The sequence below is a fragment of the Rhodnius prolixus genome, unplaced genomic scaffold (genome assembly GCF_049639745.1).
Source record: "Rhodnius prolixus isolate KJV_2025 unplaced genomic scaffold, Rpr scaffold_3, whole genome shotgun sequence".
Taxonomy (NCBI): Eukaryota; Metazoa; Arthropoda; class Insecta; order Hemiptera; family Reduviidae; genus Rhodnius; species Rhodnius prolixus.
In genome coordinates, this window is record NW_027411603.1 from 1,197,129 (window position 1) to 1,217,426 (window position 20,298).

The window sequence follows — 20,298 nt, forward strand, 5'->3', positions numbered from 1 at the left end:
AAGGTAAGAAATTGGGAGAGCAGACTGAAAATGAGAATTACGATTAGGGTGGGGGACGCCACCAACACTCAGAATACTAACAGAGATTGGATAGAAAATGATCATATATTTTTAATTAAGTCAGCTGTACAAAAACACACAATGGTTTAGACCATATAAAATATATATTAAAAAGACTTACAATTTGGTACCTTACGAGACATATTATTACAATTAGCACGTACTTCTTATTACAATTCATGTTCCCTCGCTATTACAACATTAATTCACACCTTGGACACAGTAGACATAGACTTCGCGACATTAATGGCCATTAAATATTTATATTAAAGTCTTTGAGGAGACACTGGACAGGGGACCTACACGCCGGTGTAGCAGGACGACATCTTGATCATGGCTGGACTTGACGGCAACTAACATACAAGGTGACACAGACTGCAGTTCCGTTGAGTGGCTCAAAGAACGACTTTCCCCATGAGAAGCCCCTGGGCAACTGGCTCGAGCTCCCAGGCACAAGCTGGAGCCCCCACTCCTTCCTCTTCACCAGTTCTGCCAACTGGGCAATGATGCGCTATTAGCGCCAACCTGACAAATTCTAGGCAGTGGGGCCGCACATTCTTTCGAGGATCGAACAGATGTTTTATTCGAACTCGTAACAAATAAAACATTTATGAGTTAGTACCTTGAGACGACGCTAGAGAAACTATGAGAACAACTCACTTCATTTTGATTCTCCCTCTAAAAGTTCCCCAGGTTGTAGATTTCCCAAGTGCAAAGAAAGCGCTAACTTCGAAAAAAAAGAAATATTGGAGCCGTTTTCGAGAACTTCAAAAATCTAAACGGAAGTCCTGTATTTCCGTTTGAGGAATTTTCATCGTTTACGAAATATGAAGAGCAGACAAAAAACATCTTTGCTTGTTCATTATGGTGGTAACTAATATTTCCGGTTCAAAACTCGATACAGGAAACTTGGCATGATCGCCACACTTCTTCTTCACTCACTCTAGTAGGCGGAAGTGCCAAAAACAAAAAAGGAGGAAGCAACGCACACATGGAAATAGAATCTATAGGACTTGGCACGCCTTCCTTGCGCGACAATAAATGTAAACTATCTAAATAATATGAAGATATATGGAGCACATATTTCTATGTGCCCAAAAATGTCAGACGGCAGTTTGGGAGGAGTATCTGGGCAAGAGATAGGCCAAGTTGAGCTTGGCAGTAACATCCAGGTGGCTTTGGAAGGTCTGACTTTATTCCCTTAGATTTATTATTTATACCAACGTCACAGCTGACTGGGGCTGCGCCCACCGATTCGACCTACTAAACAGCGAAAAGAAAAATAAAATGAATATTTACGGCATTAAGATAGCCAATAAATAAAATATGAGACTTTTAGAATTTGTTTTTAAATATTTTATAGGAGTTAAAAGGTTAAACTATGTAAGTTTGATAGAAAATTGGCTGACCAGAAGGTCACAGTAGTGAATAGAATTATCAGATCAGTATTATGAGATTTGTTTTGCGAAAACAGCTGTTACAACCTGTTGATTACAATCACGCGCTTTAAACATTTTCCACTGGGAATTCGATCGAGTTAACTTCCGAGAAAATGGTTGGCTAGATTTCCTTCTGAAGTGTGCCAGATTCCTGTAATGCTCGCTACTATCTCTTGTGCACTATTAAGAGAAGTTAAAATGTGCTGCCAAAATCCCGAGTTTGATGGGAATTCCTCAACCGGAAGTAGCTCTTTACTCAATGGATTGCTGTGGTTAGGCTTACCCCTGAAGTGTGCCAGTTTCCTGTAATGCACGCTACTAGCTCTTGTGCACTATTGAGGGTGAAACCAAATTCGCGAGTTTGAAGGAAATCCCTAAACCGGAAATAGCTCTTTACTCGATGGATTGCTCAGTTTTTTTTAAAGATTTTCTTTAAAATGGCTTCTATAATTTTCCTTAAACTTTATTTACATTACACAAATTTATTTTCACTTAATACAAAAATTTTAAGAGCAGTTTTGAGGGGGTAAGCATCCCTGTACGGTTACATTTCGGTATAATGTACGCTTTTACTACCTGTTTATTGTTGGTAACAATCAAATATAACCCAAATCTTTTGAGTGTGAAGGAAATAAGACAAAACTTCGAGAATAGAAGTAAAGACAGTCTGTACGTATTCATTCCAGACTTGTCTTAGAGCTGGTCATGCAAAATTGACAGCACTGAACTCTGCACTTGCAAAGGGCAACAGCTGGCCTGAGGTCTAGAGTGGGGGAAGCATAGATTCCCCTCCAAGGTAGTTCTGTTTTCACGTTTAATTCCAATTTATAAATTAGTTTTTGGTGAAGGCTTAGAGAAGGATGCAGCCCCCGGTTTGGAGCTGAGTCACGTAGCCCTGGTCCAGTATTGGAATCGTTCGTGGCCAATTCCCTTCTCCTGTTTATTGAGCACAGATATTAGGTAATAAACAGTAATCAAGCCACACTGATAGCTGGAGTGATAGGGCCACTATGCCAGCTAATAATCCCTCAAGTTATCTCCATAAAAGGGATCGGAGACTCCTCGTACAAACAGTAACTCTCAAAGGTGAGGGTGAATTTAATTTAAATACTAGAAATTCGGGTAAAATTCATTATTAAATTCATCGGAAAGGTAAAACAATGACCCTTAGTCGAGTAAATTGTATGACTAGTAACAATGGCGACCAAGAATAATTAGGGCAGACCCTAAATTCCATAGCAGAGATTGGCGGAAATCTAATTTAGCTTGGACAATCAACTTAGTATCTGGATTTACTTAGGGGGGCCCCCCTAATAATAACCACGGCTCGTAAAATTAATATCTGATTTGGGTGCTGAGTGCTTACTGAACTGACCACAAGTTCAATTTTCGAGCAATGACCGCTCTCATCCTCGGTCCGATATTAAAGTAATTAAATTCCCATCTTAGAATTACTTTTCTTTTAAATAGTTTTTCCGGAAAACGTTATAGAAGGAGGGTTAAAGAGGGAGGCGGAAATAAGTTCTGTTCTGCAGATCCGTTTTAGAATAAAGTACAGCTGCAACAATGGGACCCTTAATGACTTTTCACTAATTTCTTTTTCCCAACATGAAAGTAATTTTCCTGATTTCCTTTTAGAGTGTACTTTAAATGGCGAAATGGAGTGGAAAATTGATAATGCCAAAAAGTAAAACTTGATTTGGTGTTGCAGCTCTTCACAAGTTTGTCGGCTAAGTCCAAAAATAGGGCCGTAACCATGGTAACTGTTTGGGCTTTATGGCCAGATTTTCAAGCTGTAAGTAATTGCACAAAGAGGCTAAGCCCTTACAATAAAATATCTGTGAGAATACTTCCTCCTTTGCAGTGGACTTACTGTAATTCTGGGTGACTATACTTCATTCTTGCTAATCCAAAGTTTAAGCTACAAGATTTGAAATCTCAAAAAAGATGATGATCTACTCGGTAGAGTGCTACTTCCGGCTAAGGGATTTTGGCCGTTAGATAAGGGGTGGGGTGTTAGTGGATATCTCCAGTGGGAACTCAAAATCTAATGGGATGGAAATACTTCCCTTGCCTAGGGTAAGAGAAGGTTGAAGTAGAATTAGACAAACTGACAGTGCAACAGCTTGGTTGAACTTAGGCCTATCTGCTTTTGCTGCCACAGACTCTAGCGTAATTTTCCTCAATTTTTAACAAATTTCGTTTTTTCCAAGTCGCTTTAAGATTTGAATTGGAAAGATGTGCGGCGCTACTTTGCAAGTTTATTCATTTTCACTGATGTTTCTTCGCTGGAAAATCGATGTGAAAGCGGAGTGGAGCTTTCCTACTGAAGTTCTTAATTTATTTTGATAACACATGCCACAGGCAGCACACACGATGCCCGAGATAAGACCAAGGAAAGTATCTTTATTCTAAGGAAAGAGAATTACGTTTATATCTAAGGATGAAAACAAACAGGGTGGGGGTATCCTGATCTAATTTAAAGACAGAGCCCTCTGGTGATGGTAGAAACATTGTTTTTAAATAAGCATTCACGGTTATGTCTTCAATAAGCAAAGAACTGGAGAAAATCCTCTCCCTGACGCAAAGTGCTTCCCTTCTCCGCGCCGTGCTTACATTACAGCCTGCTTTCTAGCCCGCTTTTCACCAGCAACGTTTGATAAGATTAGAGTTCACTCAAAAACCAGGAGCTCGGGAAATGAAATATCCCACACATAAGTGGAGGTATTGGATTTATAATCAATTTGTAACTTTGGGATTTCACCGGATATTGGGTTTCTACAATATTTAGATTAGATGTTCCCATTGATACGACAAAAATAATCCAAATCGTGAGTGCTGCTGTAGAGAATAGATCTTTGTGACGTCAGATTGCACGGTAAGTTTGCGTTATGTGGTCCTCTGGCTCTTGGAGGCCTGAGAAGACAATCGCAAAGTGACTGATGGGGAGCCCTGCACCTTGCAAGGCGAGATTTTTCTATTAGTCGTACAAGGAGTGATTAAAACATTGTTGTCACAGAATATGGAGGGCTTCAAAAGAAACACCGCCCTTTTTTGGGTGCTTGGGTTTGGGTTCTATCTTGGCGACTTACCACGGATTCTAAAAAAACCTTTGAAAGATATATTACTGTTTGCTGCCTTGGGCACTAAAAGCAATTAAAGCAGTCCCTTAAAAGAATAGTTCATTTAACTGTCCGAATGAAGAAAGGTCACTTCTTACAAGATGGCGCCATTGCGACGTCATAATGGAACCAGATAAATTACTTGGAACGTAGTTAACGGTGTCAGTTAGTAGAAAAAAGAGATGATCCAGTAAATCTTAGCCAGAGGTTTGTAACAGTTGACTAGCCAAAGAGGATGGGGGTGGTGGGGGCGGTTTGGATCTCCAGCAGTCGACTGGACCTTTTTTTTATGGCTCGCCGTTGATGAAAGGCAAGAAGTAGAATGAGTCGTCGTCCGACCACACGTCAACAAAAAAAACTGGGTCGGCCAATGAATTACTGTCTTTTCTGGTCTCCTTACTTCTCTCAGGTTGGCCACCCTATTTCCTTGGGGGGAAAAAAATAGTTTCCTGAGATTTTATTCGATGTGCTAAAAGGAGGAATCGGTGGAAACATTTCCCAATCCGCTTCATTTTCCATAACAATCGAACTCCTTTCTCACCTCATGATTCAGTGGTCACAATACATTACGGAAATTTATTTCAATGTCCAGAAAATACCTAAAACATGAACACTACATGTCAGACCAGTAGCAGCAGGCAATTATTGTTTATATTTGGGCTTTTTACCGCAGCTGATAAAAGCAGTGTTGACCATTAGTTAACAGTTCAGTAAACAATGACAGTAGTTAGCCATTGTAGAGTAAACTAACAACTAATTCTAAAACATTTAGTTATAACTAACAACTATTGGTTACCCAGTTTTGTATTTACGTTTAATTTACGGTCGTCAAACTTAAGAGAGTAAAGTGAAGGTACAAAAGTTTTCAATTGTAAATAAATGACATTAGCTAAAATTTAGGACAATAACTAAGGCGCCACGGTAGCCGAGCGGTTAAGAGGCGAGACCTGTAAAGCTAATATGTATTGTTGGTTAGTGGGTTCGATTCCCAGGGTCTAGGGCCTTGGATTTTATTTAATGGTTAATAAAAGAAATTTACAGTCAAGTATGTTTGCTAGTCGCCTCCGTCCACGACACCTAATTTGGTAGTTGGACGTAAAGCCCGCCTGGAAAAATAGGCTATTACTTTACTTCACTTTACTTTAGGACAATAACTAAAATTAACCACAGTAGTGATAAGGTAATATGTAACATTTACGGCAATAAGTAAAACTTATGTCTGAAAGCAAAATGCATGGTTATTAACTGCAGATCATTTATTCCTGCGGGCTGTAGAAGGAATAAATATATTTCTTATCTATCATTGGACTAAAGTAGGTATAAAAATTAATCCTACAAATAATTCAGTATCCATAATTACGTAGTGGTGATTGGCTAATACTAGATTGAATTAATTATTCGCTTAAGTACAACTTAAACTAAGAGCTGTTAGCTGTAAGTTGTAATTAGAGCAACTAGTTTGCAGCATAACTAATTTAGTTACGGAAATCAAATTGATTTAATGACTGCACCTTCAGATAACTAATTTAGTTAGCAGTTAGTTATTAGTTACAGCTTCTTTTTACCCAAGAAGTATTTTGATTTTGCTAACTTTTACCGGAAATAGAGGATACTGAATTCAAGGAACGAGAAAGTCGTGTTCTTACCAGATTTTCAATATTATTTCTTATGGTTTCACTTATAACATCAACTTTATTGCTATTAACTTTTTATAACCACTTCTGGAAATCTAAAAATGGGCCACAACTGTTACTCAAGGAGCGTTGATATCTCTTTCAGCTTGCAATTTGTTGCAGCGAAGTAATCCCCCGCTCTTTGGGACTAACGTTTCATCCCCGTAAAGAGGGGCTCCTTTAGTACTTGCCCATAAAGTAAGCTCTCTCCTTCAGGACAGTGGGTTTCATTCAAAGCTTTTTATTTTAGATGCTACACCCATTCCAGAAGCATGCCATCGTATAAAGACAAGTTAAATTACCCTCGTTTTACTCTTAAAAAGGTCATTTATTGTGCTGCACAGATGGATTCATTTATTACTTCTACAGGTTTTATGTAACGACCCAATTCAGACGGCTTAGTCAGTCCTTCTATCGCAGTGCGGACCCTTGGGGCGTACCTGGCAATAAGGTAATCTGTCTAATGTAAGTTTCCCTCTATCCTTTGGTGGATATAGAGGATATTACATAAACGAGCTTGCGAATTAAACAAAAACTAAATCTGGTGTGATCGCTTTTACCACAATCATATAATGGAACTTGAATTAGAACTAAAAGGAAGTGGATTTCAAGAAGAAGCACGTTCACTATAGTAAAATGGTCTGTTGCAGATAGCGAGATGCTGCGTTTTTCACATCTTGAAAAATTAATTTTCCCCTTTCTTGTCCCCAAAGAAAAGTGCAAGCCTAATTATTTTCAAGTTCAATTTTTGGCGACTCACTTAGAAATTCCAGAAAAAAAAATAAAAAAAAGCGAGGTTCCCTAGAGTTGCAGTGACATTGCACCAGGTTAGAATTTCCACATGCACATGCCCACAATTCCGTTTGAGGGAGTGTCATCATTAACTTCCTAACAGGTCCCATCTTGGTACGCAAATGGAACACAATCTTTGTTTCCGGTGATTCTTAGATTTTTTCAGCTGGACTTCTCCCACCTACTTACAAACCGACCACCATTCATTTCCCTCACGCCTAATAGAAAGTATTGCGAGCGTGTCGAATTTCCTTTAACGAGTTTTCATCAGAGATACACATTTGGATGGCACTGAGTCTCTAAAATAGAAACGGCGCGTCTGTTTGTAGACATGTGCGTTAACATGAGCTCTAAAAGCAAAAAATAATGGCAGGAAGCTCAAATTATATACTTTGAGTACCAACATGGAGCTTAGCAACAAAGAATCCCAGAATCGGAACTACCATTTACTGGATGGGAGTTTTCTTTTTGTGACTTTTTTGTGCTTTTAGAGCTCGGCTCTAACGATTTTCTTTTTGAAAAAAGGCATTCCTGTTGCTCACATGTTACTGTTGCCCACACCTTTTATTCTGGTGATGGTAGATCCCACGAAAGCGCTAGTTTGTTGTAATAAGTAGGTGCTCTATCCCAGAAGTAATATTAAGCAAGATAGAATGATTAGTTTAAATTTCGAGTTTATTGAACAATCGTATGATAACTTAAGTATGCCAAGCAGTCCCCAGATTGGGAGACCACAACTCATCTGTTTCCTACTACTTTGGCTTACCGGGTGGGGGGCAACAAAAAATTTGAAAAATTATTTTTCATCTATGAAGTGCAGAGGCCCAAGTCCGGATTACAGATTTTAGAGAAATATAATATATTATACAAAATATATTCAGAAATTGTGCACACTAAATGCACAGACATTTGCGGTGAGTAAATGAGGACAAAGCCAAACGTCCTCTCTGTCGCTGACAATTTTCTAATCAACAGCAACTTGTACCTTTTCCAATTTCCTGTTTATAGTTGTGGAGAGTTTAATGTTTTTGCAAATTATCGATGGCCCCAGCTATTTCCACGATTCATTATCCATTGGGAGAGAGAGAATGACGCAATGGCTGCTGTTCTGGTGTGCGTGTGGTTTTATCGTGGCTAGTAAAACGGAAGAGGAACCTAGACTATTTCCTGTACCCGCTGAAAAGCGTTTCGGGCCTCATTGACCTACATTTTCCTTTCCTTTCTTTTTCTGCTTCAATAAACGGGAAATTTGGTCAAATGTACGGAAAGGAGTTTTTACCGAAAGTGAAACTGTTTCTGAGCCAATATTTCCAACAAGAATCGTAGAGAGCCCAAAGCTGACAATTCCTAACCAAAGGCTCTTTGTGAGGACCCTCTTTTCCCTTTGCTAATGAGAGGATATACTTCTTTCGTACAAATTTTCCTGTTCAAATATACCCGTTGTCAGAGAATCCATGAGCAAGGAAAACGTATTTTTACAAAAAAAAGTCGGTGTGTAAATGAATGTGAGTTGTGAGTTAGTGTGTGTATCCATCGAAACTCAAAAATAATCGCTGGATCTCCACTTTGAAGAAAATCTCGGTTGACCAAAAGAGCGACGATTCAGAGCCGATTTTTTGTTTTATCATTTTAGATTTTTCTTGAAAATTTCGATTTCCTATAAATCCGTTACACTAATTCTAAACCTACAACTTTTTACATTCATTTGAAACATTTATCCAGAACGATTCAGTCAGGCGGCCTCTTTGAGGTTGATATTGGTCTGGTTAGGTTAGGTTAGGTTAGGTTAGGTTAAGTTAGGCTAACCTTGTAAGGTTAAGTTGACTATGTTTTGGCAATTACGATAAAAGAAATAGTGACTTAAAGTTTAAGCGAGATGCCAACTGTGAAATGCTTAATTTGTTTCTTAAAGTTTTGCACGAGGTTGTTAATCGCCCCGTGCATAAATCTTAGCTACAAACTTGACCTTTACAATAATTGAAAAGGATGTTGCAATTTTTTGACGCTTTTCCAAGAACAAATGAAACAAAGGAAATCTGGTTTTGAAATTAACAATATCTCAATCATTTCCAATATAAAATATTAAAATCAATTGAATCAGTTAGAAGCCAATGTGGAACATCAACAATGACAACCATGGAGAGACATTTCGCTCCAGACAGAATGCTGGAATCACCAAGTTCATGGACACCCTACTGAGAGCCTTCTCTCTAAACTATTATTGAGTATTCATTAGCCAATCAGAACAGACACGGTGAACAACAAGTGAACAAAGACACTAGATCTACTGCCATTTACTGCAAAACCATGTTAACTGTCAGGACTGCAATCATTATTGACTGCAAGAATCGATAGTTTAACCCAATTTTAGCGTAACCTTCCAGGAGAAACTGTTTCCGGTTGATAAATGACCTCAAGGTGATCTCTGCTGGCCCATACTAACTGTCTGGAATATTAATAGATAACAGGGCACTGGCTGCTAATCCGCTTAGAGAGGAAGTAATGAGATGGGGTTCGAAACAGGGTTAGAGGTGCTCTAAGTGCGAACAAGTAGTGTTTAGGAAGTGGTCCATGGAGGATCAAAGTGTTTCTTAAATGGAAAATTGTGGAAAATGGGAACTTTACATTTCCATTGGTTGCCACCAGGGGACCTGATTTTAAGTTAGCGATCAAAACGCCCTCTACCGGAACTACCATTTAAGGTATGTGTTCGATCCTCGAAGGGAGGTGCGGCCTCCCCCCTGCCTAGAATTTGTAATAGCGCATCATTGCCCAGTTGGCAGAACTGGAGAAGAGGAAGGAGTGGGGGCTCCAGCTTGTGCCTGGGAGTTCGAGCCAGTTGCCCGGGGGCTTCTCATGGGGAAACGGAACCGCAGTCAGTGTCACCTTGTATGTCAGTTGCTGCCAAGTCCAGCCATGATCAAGATGTCGTCCTGCTACACCGGCGTGTAGGTCCCCTGTCCTGTGTCTCCTTAAAGACTCTAATATAAATATTTAATGACCCATTAATGTCGCGAAGTCTATGTCTGTTGTGTCAAGGTGGAATTAATGTTGTAATAGCGAGGGAACATGAATTGTAATAAGAAGCCAAGCACGTGCTAATTGTAATTGTATGTCTCGTAAGGTACCAAATTGTAAGTCTTTTTAATATATACTTTGTACGGTCTAGACCACATTATGCGTGTTTTTGTACAGCTGAATCATTTAAAATTATATGATCATATTCTATCCAATCTCTGTTAGTATTCTGAGTGTTGGTGGCGTCCCCCACCCTAATCGTAATTCTCATTTTCAGTCAGCTCTCCCAATTTCTTACCTTTTAATATCTTTTTAATTCTCTAATTGCCAGTACTTTTCAGTATGGATTTTGTCAATGTCTTCCTGATACAGATAATTCTTCTTCTAGTTGAAGTTGTAATTTAAAGAAATTTGGAAACTTGAGGAGCAAGATGCTCAGTGTTCAGAGTTATAGGAAGTGTGTAGGCCCGTAGTAGCCACATTGCGGGCTGACCGGCATGATGGCGCCTCACACGCCTACATTCCGTTTCACTCCTCCCTAATACCGCGAAAAAAAAATATATTGCGGTCAAATTAAGCGCATAAAGAAATCAGCAATTCTAAATAAGAGCCTGGCACAAATAGATTGTCGACTCTTACCAGCGACCAGCCGGGTATGAATACAAGTGTACATCTGATGGAGATAGTCGAGGTCTTCTGTATGTAATCCGACGACAATGGCCCAAAAGATGGATAAATAGCTTTCACTCTTGTTGTAGAAGTTTAAAGCAAAAAAAAGAAAGGTAATGGTACTTTTAATGGTGCTTAAATTAAAATAAGTTGAAAAGAAACTTTGAAACTAATTAAAAGTTTAATTGGTGACATTTAGAGCCAATGATACAAAATAAAGCAAGAGCTTCTTGTACTTCCATCTGTCGAAAAAGCGGAAGGTATTTGCGAGTTGCTGACAGTTGACTGGTAGCAGATTTATAGATCTGCCCATTGTGTGCGCCTTTTGTTCGCTTGAAATTCCACAGCCTTATTGGTCTATAGAAACTTTCTTATAGCAGTTTGAAGAGTTTTGTAGAGCCTAACTTGCTGCAAGTGTAGGGGGGGGGGCCGAGCAGGTTGGCTAAACTTGGGATGGGGGACTTTAAGAGCAAGTAACTCTTGTACATCTCTTATCCTCGATAAAAACGAACAGGTAAGTTTGTACAAACAGTTAGACAAAGCGAACATTATACTGATCCGTATTGTTCTCTCACCACTTCCTGTTTGAAGTGTAGAGTTGCATGGCGTTAGTTGTCAAGCAATTGAATCTCTTTGGAAATAAAACTTTAAGAAATATCTCCTAGAACTTGCAATTTAAACTTTCTGCGACTGAAAGTCCCTTGGTTTTGTTTAAGCCATTGTTCTGGTAACACATTTACTCCCTCTTTGTTTCCCCACTTCGCCCTCTCGTACTCCTCACAGGAAGTATAAAACCAAAATATCTAATTTAACTTTTGATGAATGAGATTATTCGAGTTTTTCCCCTTATTATTTTTATAAAAGATTCGAATAATTTTGAGAATTGGGCGCTGCGTATTGTAGGAGTTATACTTTAATGTCCTATACAAACTTAATCCTCATAAGATAATTAATCACTATCTTATTATGTATTGTGGTACTGGGTTCGATTCCCGGTCTTAGGCCTTGGATTTTATTTAATGGTTAATAAAAGAAATTTACAGTAAAGTATGTTTGCTAGTCGCCTCCGTCCACGACACCTAATTGGTAGTTGGACGTTAAGCCCCGCCTGAAAAAATAGGCGATTACTTTACTTTACTTTTTAATTAATCACTGTAAAATAATTATTTATGTTAAAATAATTTATGCAATCTGTTTGGTCCCCGAACAAGTTGCGGCCCCCCTGACTCGCATTTTCTGAGTGCGCCCTGTGTCGGTTGGCGGAATTGGGTGTATGGACGGTGTGGAGATGGTGACAGGCAGAGTGCAAGAGAACTGTTGTCCTTGACTGGAAAAAGGAGAGACACATGTGCTGTGAAGTAATTTGGCCTGGGTGTCTATGTGTGCTTGCACCGCCATGTTGGCGTCTTTCCGTTTTGGTAGTGAAAACTTCGAACACGCTTCTGCGTATTAAGAAATGAACTCACGTTGTTGGTTTATATATTTATCTGTTCAATTGGTCATGACCATGGTACTCTTGTTATGCAACTCCATGTAAGTTATGTTCATTGTAATAATTATTAATAGTCATATTCTCCCCTTTTGTATGCAGTCTTTGTATAATTAATTACTCATTAAGTCCAGTGTTTGTCCAGCATTGTAATAATTATTAAAAGTCACTTCTCCCTTGTTGTACCCAGCCTGATACTAGAATACTAATTGTACAGTTTGTAGTTTTGTACCTCGTTTGGGGCATTATAATTGACTGTAAAATAATAAGCCTTGTTAATAAAATAATAATTGCTCTATGTGTAGAAAGTATTCTGAAGATTGGTGGCGTCCCTCACTCTCGTTCCAACCTTTATTTCTTATTGCGTTTTATTCCTGTATCCCAATTTCTCCTTCTGGCCATTTCCTTGCTTAATATATTCTCCCTCTTATTGGACTTATATCACAATCCTTTTCAAATAATTAAGTGAAGTGTTTTATTATTACTTATTATTATAAAATTACTTTATTATACATAATACACAGACATTGATGCCATTTTCGAAAAAAAAAGTAAAAACTGTAAATGAATTTTCAAGTTGAAACTATTTATCAATTATAAAGCTTGCACATTTCAACCAGCAGCCATACAAGAATGGGCGTGGTCGCCATGAAAGTACTAGCTCCTGATTGGTCAATCAAACCGCCCATTTTTACACTTCTTCCTCTGAAAGTTGGTTGATTGTTTAACACTAATTATTTCATAGAAAAGTATAGTTAAGAATTTTTTTACTAATTTTTCCCCCGTAGGTATTTGATAAATTATCAGAATATGCAATAAAAATTAAATATGAAGATATCTATTCAAATGTGATCATAATCATTCTTTTCAACTTATTTAAGCTTAAGGGAAAAAGAAAAGTGGATAGTTTTGTAAGAATTTCCAGAAATAGAAGGAAAACCACAAATCTACTTAGAAGTGGATCAAGAGAAGTTAGTCCGCCATGTTGTGATGCATTTTAATGAAAACTGATTCCCAACACACAAGGGAATTTATATTTTTGTTGAAGAGATGATTGGTAGTTCAATGCTGGGAAATATCCAATCCGAACAATTATAAACGGTAACCTGACGAAGAAACGCCCTAAGTCTGATCATAATTCTGGAATTAGATCTTCTCACGTCCCAAGCAATCAGAGTGGGGATTAGCCTCTTCCTCTTCCTCTTCCTCTACTATTCAGAAAGATGTGAAATCAGAATGCTCAGAGAGTAATCCAACTTAATGTGCCATTTAAGTCTAATGTACTGCTTTACAAACTGTAAAACGTTAGTAACAATTACAGCTACTTTGAAATACCGAGTTTCGGGAAAACCTGTATAAGTTATATCTGACGAGGAATATGAGCAAGTTTAAATTTTAGCTGTTGCAGTGCAGATTATTGGACAAAGTGCTCCAGCCGACAATGTAACCTTCTGCATCTTATTAAAGAGAAGAAGAACCAATCGACACAAACGGCCAAATCGATATTGAATAATGTGCACATTAGACGACATAGCAACTGTTAAAAAACTTGATCCACCTTTTCACCAAGGTCTCATTATAGCTATTTGTATTCACGATCCTCCATTTAATTCATGGCGTCTAATTTACATTTTTATGAATAGCAATAACTGTAACCATGCACTCTTGCCGGAGACAAAGCATTTACACAATTATTAGAACTTTAATCTTAATTTAAAGTTATTGCCGCGGGACGTTACTTTACTGACCTGAATTCTTCGAAATGGTGGTAATAATCGGGTTGGGCTAGAACGCCATCTTTCAGTCATTAAATAAAAGCTCTGATACTCATACTTCAGTTTATTATTCTTTCTAAAAGTAACTCTGTTTTTTTTTTTCTGCTAACGAAAGTTACAGGATGATAGTTTCCTTATTTACCAGATTTTCCCATAAACTTCCAGGACTTTAATGGGTTTATAGTGGAGGTAGTAGACACAAGATTTAGTAACTGGGTTTCTGGTATAGGCTGCTATACCAGATAGGGTATAGGTATAGATAGGGCCGATGTGGGGACTCCTTTGACGATTGTTGGAAATCCAGCATGGGGCGGACCCTCTTAGTCGGATCCCGAGGCGAATACTCTGCTGAAGTCCCAAGCTTTTCAGTTGGAGGGGTAGATTTCTTAGAGCGAGCCTGCCGTCCAACCCATTAGGTTCTGTTTGTCAAAGCAAACAGCACTCCTTCCTCTTTTATCTACTGGTGCTCTCAGGACTTTGATATGTGTGAACGTAGAAAGGATGTGACTTATATACTGTTCTACGACATACGTATTTAGAGGATTCTAGCAGACACAGCTATAAATTGTTAATGCGATGTACTCACTCAGGGTCCCTTCTCTCTTCCTCGTCCGCCCGATCTTCCAGCCAAACAGACATCCGCTGCACCACCTGCTACTTCCAGATCGGACTAACAACGGAACATTGCGCCTGTCTTATACCAAAATAAAAGCTCATTCGTTAAACTTATCTTCCAATTACTTTAACAAAAGCAATTACTCAGAATAAATGGTACATAAATACCAGCAAGTTGTTTGTTAAGACGAACCGTTTGCTACACACACTTTCACCACTATCACTCGTGCAGCTGAATACAATCAAGGCGCGTCAACCATTGAGGTCATTTGCGCCTGGAGCTTTTTAGCGCACTGTCCTCCTCCAGACTGTGTCCTCTCGTTATACACAACACAGTCGATAACTGGGCAGTGAGCCGTAAGAAGCTCCTAGAAGGAGATACTCTAAGGGACCGGGCAGCTGGATTCGAACCCGGGATCTCTGCTTGAGCTCGGGCTCCAACGATTTTACTTCAACTTTGTACAGTGATTGATTGATTTAACTTTTAGTAGAAACTTTTTTCGTTGGAAATTCGATTTGGGTACTTCCGAGAGTGGAGGTGGGTAGGGTTCTTTGAAAAGTGATTAAGGATGGCAGATGACTCGGAAGACGAGTCAGAGCCTTGTGAACAGCAGTAAGAGAGTGATCACGCCAGATTAGATTTGGCAGACGGTGGTGGGAATAAAAATCCAGAGTGCTAACAATCTCATTCTGGCCAAATAAATTACCTAGAGTAGGGGCCTTCCAATTAGAGTGCGGCTTGATTATCCGGCCGCTCTGATTGGCACGGCACACACACAATATCCTCCAATAAATTGAGTTCAACCAGAGGCCGTTCATTTGCTGCCTACTGAGCCGCGCTCTACCTGTAACTGGTACACTTACATCGGACAAAACTTTAGATTTCTTGGAGCGCGATTCTGGTGGGTAGGAAGTCTCTTGGCAGCGGATGTGCTCACATGACAGGATTTCTTAACAGTCTTTATTACTTTTTCGCACTTGGTGAGGAAAGAATTGAGACCATGTCCAATTCCCTTTTAACGAGTTATCAAAAGGACATCGTTTTGAGCCCATAAAAGACGCTGAAAAGTGAATAAATGGCAATTAGGGCTCACCAAGGCATCAGAATGTAACTTAGCGATCTAAATCTCTCCACAGGAAACACTAAAAAAGTTGCAAAAATCTATTCCGTAAAACACATTTCTAGTCGTCCAATTTTCTTTTAAATCTGGAGTTTCGGTAACATACTTAAACCTTACTAGTATTTAGATGGTGGTAAATCCTTACTTTAAATTGAAATGGCACGTTAGAGCAAGGCTCCCCGTGCCAGAAGTTACCTTAATCGAATAGAACTAGTTGTACTAACTAGGATACTAATTTTAAAAATCAAAAGAAGACATTTTGTAGCAAATCTCCTTATTGCGATCAACGGCCGCAACTGAACCATTTTTTAATTGTGCTGAGCATAATAGACTCGCAAAATCACCGAGCAATTTGTGAAAAAAACCACTTTTGAGGCTGAGGAGGTCTCAAAGCAGATATTTCGGGTTAAAGCGCGATCTTGAAAGTATGCCTAGAGCCAAAGTGTCCTCTTACAACAAAAAAATAGAAAACAAAACATTTTTAGAGTACTGCACGGACAGTCAAACAAAAGCTACCTGGGCTCTAGCCACAGTCTCGCCTCTAACTTGTGAAAGGCACACATTGGTTAAATGCTTAAAAAAATACCATGTAATCCATACAGATGCTGGAAAAACTAACAGTGAACGTGGATTGGTTAGCCTACAAGCGCACACCATTCCTTTTGCACATACGCACGCCGCACAATGGAAAAGAAGAGTTAAACTAGAGATTAGAGTGTGCCTGTGGCTCTGCCAGCGACTAACTTAATAACTAACAGTTGTGCCAGAGAAGCGTGTAACCTACCGTCTGTCTGTTTGCCGCCACACGTACTCTATTATCTCGTTATAATGTTGATATTTATTTTAGTAGATCAGTTTCTACTGATCTAAAATTGATCTGGCAGAAATGTGATCTCATTATAAAAAAAACTCGAGTTGATAAACTATTTACTTTCTCTTTCTTGACATAAGAAGAAGTACTGCAATCGCCCTACTTAGTAAAGGATGTTTCCCATTAAATGGATCCAAATTTAGAATTTTATTTACTTATTGAATTCCTATTTGTGACATGCAGCTGATATGTTTGTACAGGATACTGCAATAGCACTTTAGAAACAAGTTTAAGCCCACCTATTCGCCAGAATGAAATGGATTATCTTGGATAAAGATATGAAATAAAAGTAATTGTGACAAAAAAGCACAATGTGTGCGCATGCAGCAGTGTGAATTCAAATTTTAAAGGTCAATAAAATAATTAAAAATTTAGTGGCCCCCCCCCAAGTATGACAATTTTCATTTCCTGTTATGTTTTCCTTTTTTGAGATAACGTATCCACACTCTCAAACACTTACAGGTGTAAAACAATATTTTCGTATTGGTATTTCCCGATGAAAGTCAAAAATTTCAACGATTATTGTACTTCATTTTAAGATAAAGAAAAGTTACATGAGCTGGAATTGCGGTAACAATTCTTTTATGTATGCAAGCCTTGGGCCAAACTTCACGAATGAAGGAATACCCAATGATGGAGCGCCTAATACATGAATAATTCGTAATTACAGTAATGATCTTTCCATTTAGTTGATTGCATTTTTAAACATAAATTATATATTTAAAAAAAGGAATTACGTATTAATCAAATTAAACGGAAGCATAACTACATTAAGACTAAATAGAGTGAAAGATCCTCCAAGCGTTCCTTATTAATGACCAGACACCACTGCTCTCTATCAGCGGAGCTGCAAAGCTGTTTTAGCTTCATGGGGAAACCAATTGACAGCTGTCTACCTATCGGCACTTGTGACCGCCACTTCGTACTCATGAGTTAATTATAAATTGGAGATTGCGTACAAAGCGGTGAGGGCATGGTTGGGCTTCATCATTAAACCCTACTTTAATCTCGATTCAGTGAGAAGAATGTTGGTGTGTCGACAGGCAGCATGTTACACTCTCCAAAATACAAGTACATTCGAAAAATTATTGAAATGTGTTCCGCATGAATCACTACGCCCCTATAACTGTGTGATGGACTTACAAACTGCCACAGTCCGCACATACATTTGACCACAAAGCCCCTTTAAGACCCACTGTAGCGTGGGGCCCAGTCGGCCGTGCGGAACATACGTACATATGTGACACGAGGTAATGCGCATAAAACATCGTGTTACCCCTACTGAATTTCAAATGTTGTTTAACTTAGTTTTGATTTACAGAGGTACTGTTGCAACGCTAATTTCAGTCCTACCACTCAGTTTGTTAAATGGAAAGATTATTACTGTAATTACTGTAATTAATTCATTTATTAGGCTCACCATCATTGGGCATTCATTCAATCATGAATTTTGGCCCAATCCTTGCACACATAACAGTTATTTATTTTTATTTCGAAGACAATTTTTTCGAATTTTGTTTTAGAAGCCTAGAGAAAAGAACATTTAGAATTATTGGTGGCTCCCAAAAGCGTTTTTTGTTAATATATTGAATGAACAAAGCCAGCTTTATCTTTTCAATGTATCATGGGACTTCTCTAAAAAACTTTTGCCTTGGGTCTTGGGTTCTCTGCAAATATATTTTCCTTATCTCAGGGGGAGATAACGTGCCACTAGAGAGAGATCTAGGGGTCTTCTTTTACCATGATCTCTCCTACTATTTACTTTTTTACTAAGTATTACAATCGATTAAATTTTCAGGTTCATCTTGAATTCTTCTATCGATACGTTATAAGAATTACTTTTATTCCAAACATTTTAGCGGAAAAAATACAACAATTTGAGTTTCATAAAATGAAACTTGACTTCCTCGAATGGATTTGGCGCCTTCTGTTGGCGGAAAGTGTAAACAGCCATATCTAATTAATACTTAGGATTCAATTTCGCTTTCCGGACAGTTAATGCCATTTGAACTTTAGTAACATTTTCAAATTTCCAACTAAATTGTTATCCCAAAAAGAATATTCATGCAGTATGTTTTATTTTTTACCATGAACATTATAGACATTGCAAAGATGACGAAATCATCCAGCGAGTTTGAAGAGTGAGGTCATAACGTCAAACGATGACTTTTATGACGTCATTAGGGCGAACAAGGATGTCCCACTCCAGTACCCTTCCACTAATATACGTGAAACATCTGATAATGAATACTCGCATATGGGCCAAACATAAAACTTCTATCATAAATATAAAGAATGCTTCTTTTTATTTATGGCTTTTCTCTGGGCAATATAAAGAAAAGCGGATTAAAAAAAGGGAATTTTTCAGATTAAAGTAATAATATTTATAGGACGAATGTATTTACTACGGAGTTAAGCTGGGCAGGAAGTGAATGTGGCTGTTGTTATTTTGTATTTAAAAAAAAAATCCTCTAACTGCCGGCAACAAACCAAATAAAGTCACCAACTGTTATTTATGTTCCAGTATAGAACTTTATCTCGACTTCATGGCATGCCTTCAATGTATCCGAACTTGCTTCACCGAGAAGTCATTAAAAGAGAGTTACTTATTCCAGTACAGAGGGCAAAGGGATTTTTCGTTATTTTGTGATTGCTCGAAATAGTTTTTACAAATTAACATTTCAGATAGAAATTCAATTTTTTTCAAAAAGCCGTTTTCTCAATGTAATTTAGGATTTTACAAACTGCAATTTGAGTAACAACAAGTAAAGCAATGCCTATTTTTTCAAGCTGGCAAATAAATCCATCTACCAATTAGGTGTCTTGGACGGAGGCGACTAGCAAACATACTTTACTATAAAATTCTCTGATATTAACCCAAAAATCTAAGACCTACACCGTGGATCGAACCCAATAACGCAATACATCTTAGCTTTGCAGGCCTTGCCTCTAACCACTAGGCTATCGAGGCGCATGTTCTTAACAATAATAGTTTTTAAGATTTTAGAAGAAAATGTATAGAGATTTTTAGATATCGTATGAAAATTTGTAGGTTTGTTCAACTCAATTTTTATTAAAACTGTCCGGTAGGACAGTTGTATAAGGGTTGATCGTCAAAAACTGCACGAAAAAGCGTAACGTTGAAAAACACCCAACTTTGACAATTTTTTTCTCTTTTTCTATAAAAGATAAAATTCCCAAATTTTCTTTAAATTATAGGACAAACCCTCCTTTATAACTGAAATTTTTTTGCAACAACATAGATGTAATAGGTTTCGAGAAAAAAGTTGCCGAAAATGAGCAAAAACGGCATTTTCAGAAATTGTTGTTGTTCTTCTTCTTCTTCTTCTTGTTGTTGTTGTTACCTTTTTTGTAAACCGCGTACCGCCTAAACGCGTGAACCGATTTTCATGAATGAGGTGTCATTCGATTCGGAATTTTTTGTAGATGTGCCTTTTGGGGGTCTCGACGCTGTACATCGAATGGGAGAGGAGTTAGCCCCCTTTATGTCCCCCTCCAAAATTATTATTTCTAATTTCTCTGTAAATCTTGGCCCGATTTTGATAAAATTTGGTAGGATGATAGGGTTAGGGCTTCCCTATGTACCATTAATGCGACGATCTGCTCTTACACTTGTTAAGAGGAAGTATAACA

General features: G+C 38.3%; 1 protein-coding gene across 4 annotated transcripts in view; it reads right to left on the minus strand.

Annotated features, from left to right (window-relative positions):
• Positions 1–20,298, minus strand: part of LOC141452786 (glycine receptor subunit beta-type 4-like) — a 238,916-nt gene that overhangs the window by 121,066 nt on the left and 97,552 nt on the right. Inside the window, exon 1 of one of the 4 annotated variants that reach the window (XM_074125218.1) lies at positions 16,360–16,436. The exons of the other annotated variants lie outside the window; for them this stretch is intronic. Coding sequence (XP_073981319.1) covers positions 16,360–16,371 — 12 coding nt within the window. The 5' untranslated portion in view covers positions 16,372–16,436. Of the gene's footprint in view, positions 1–16,359; positions 16,437–20,298 lie in introns of those variants that run through there. 4 annotated transcript variants of the gene reach the window in all.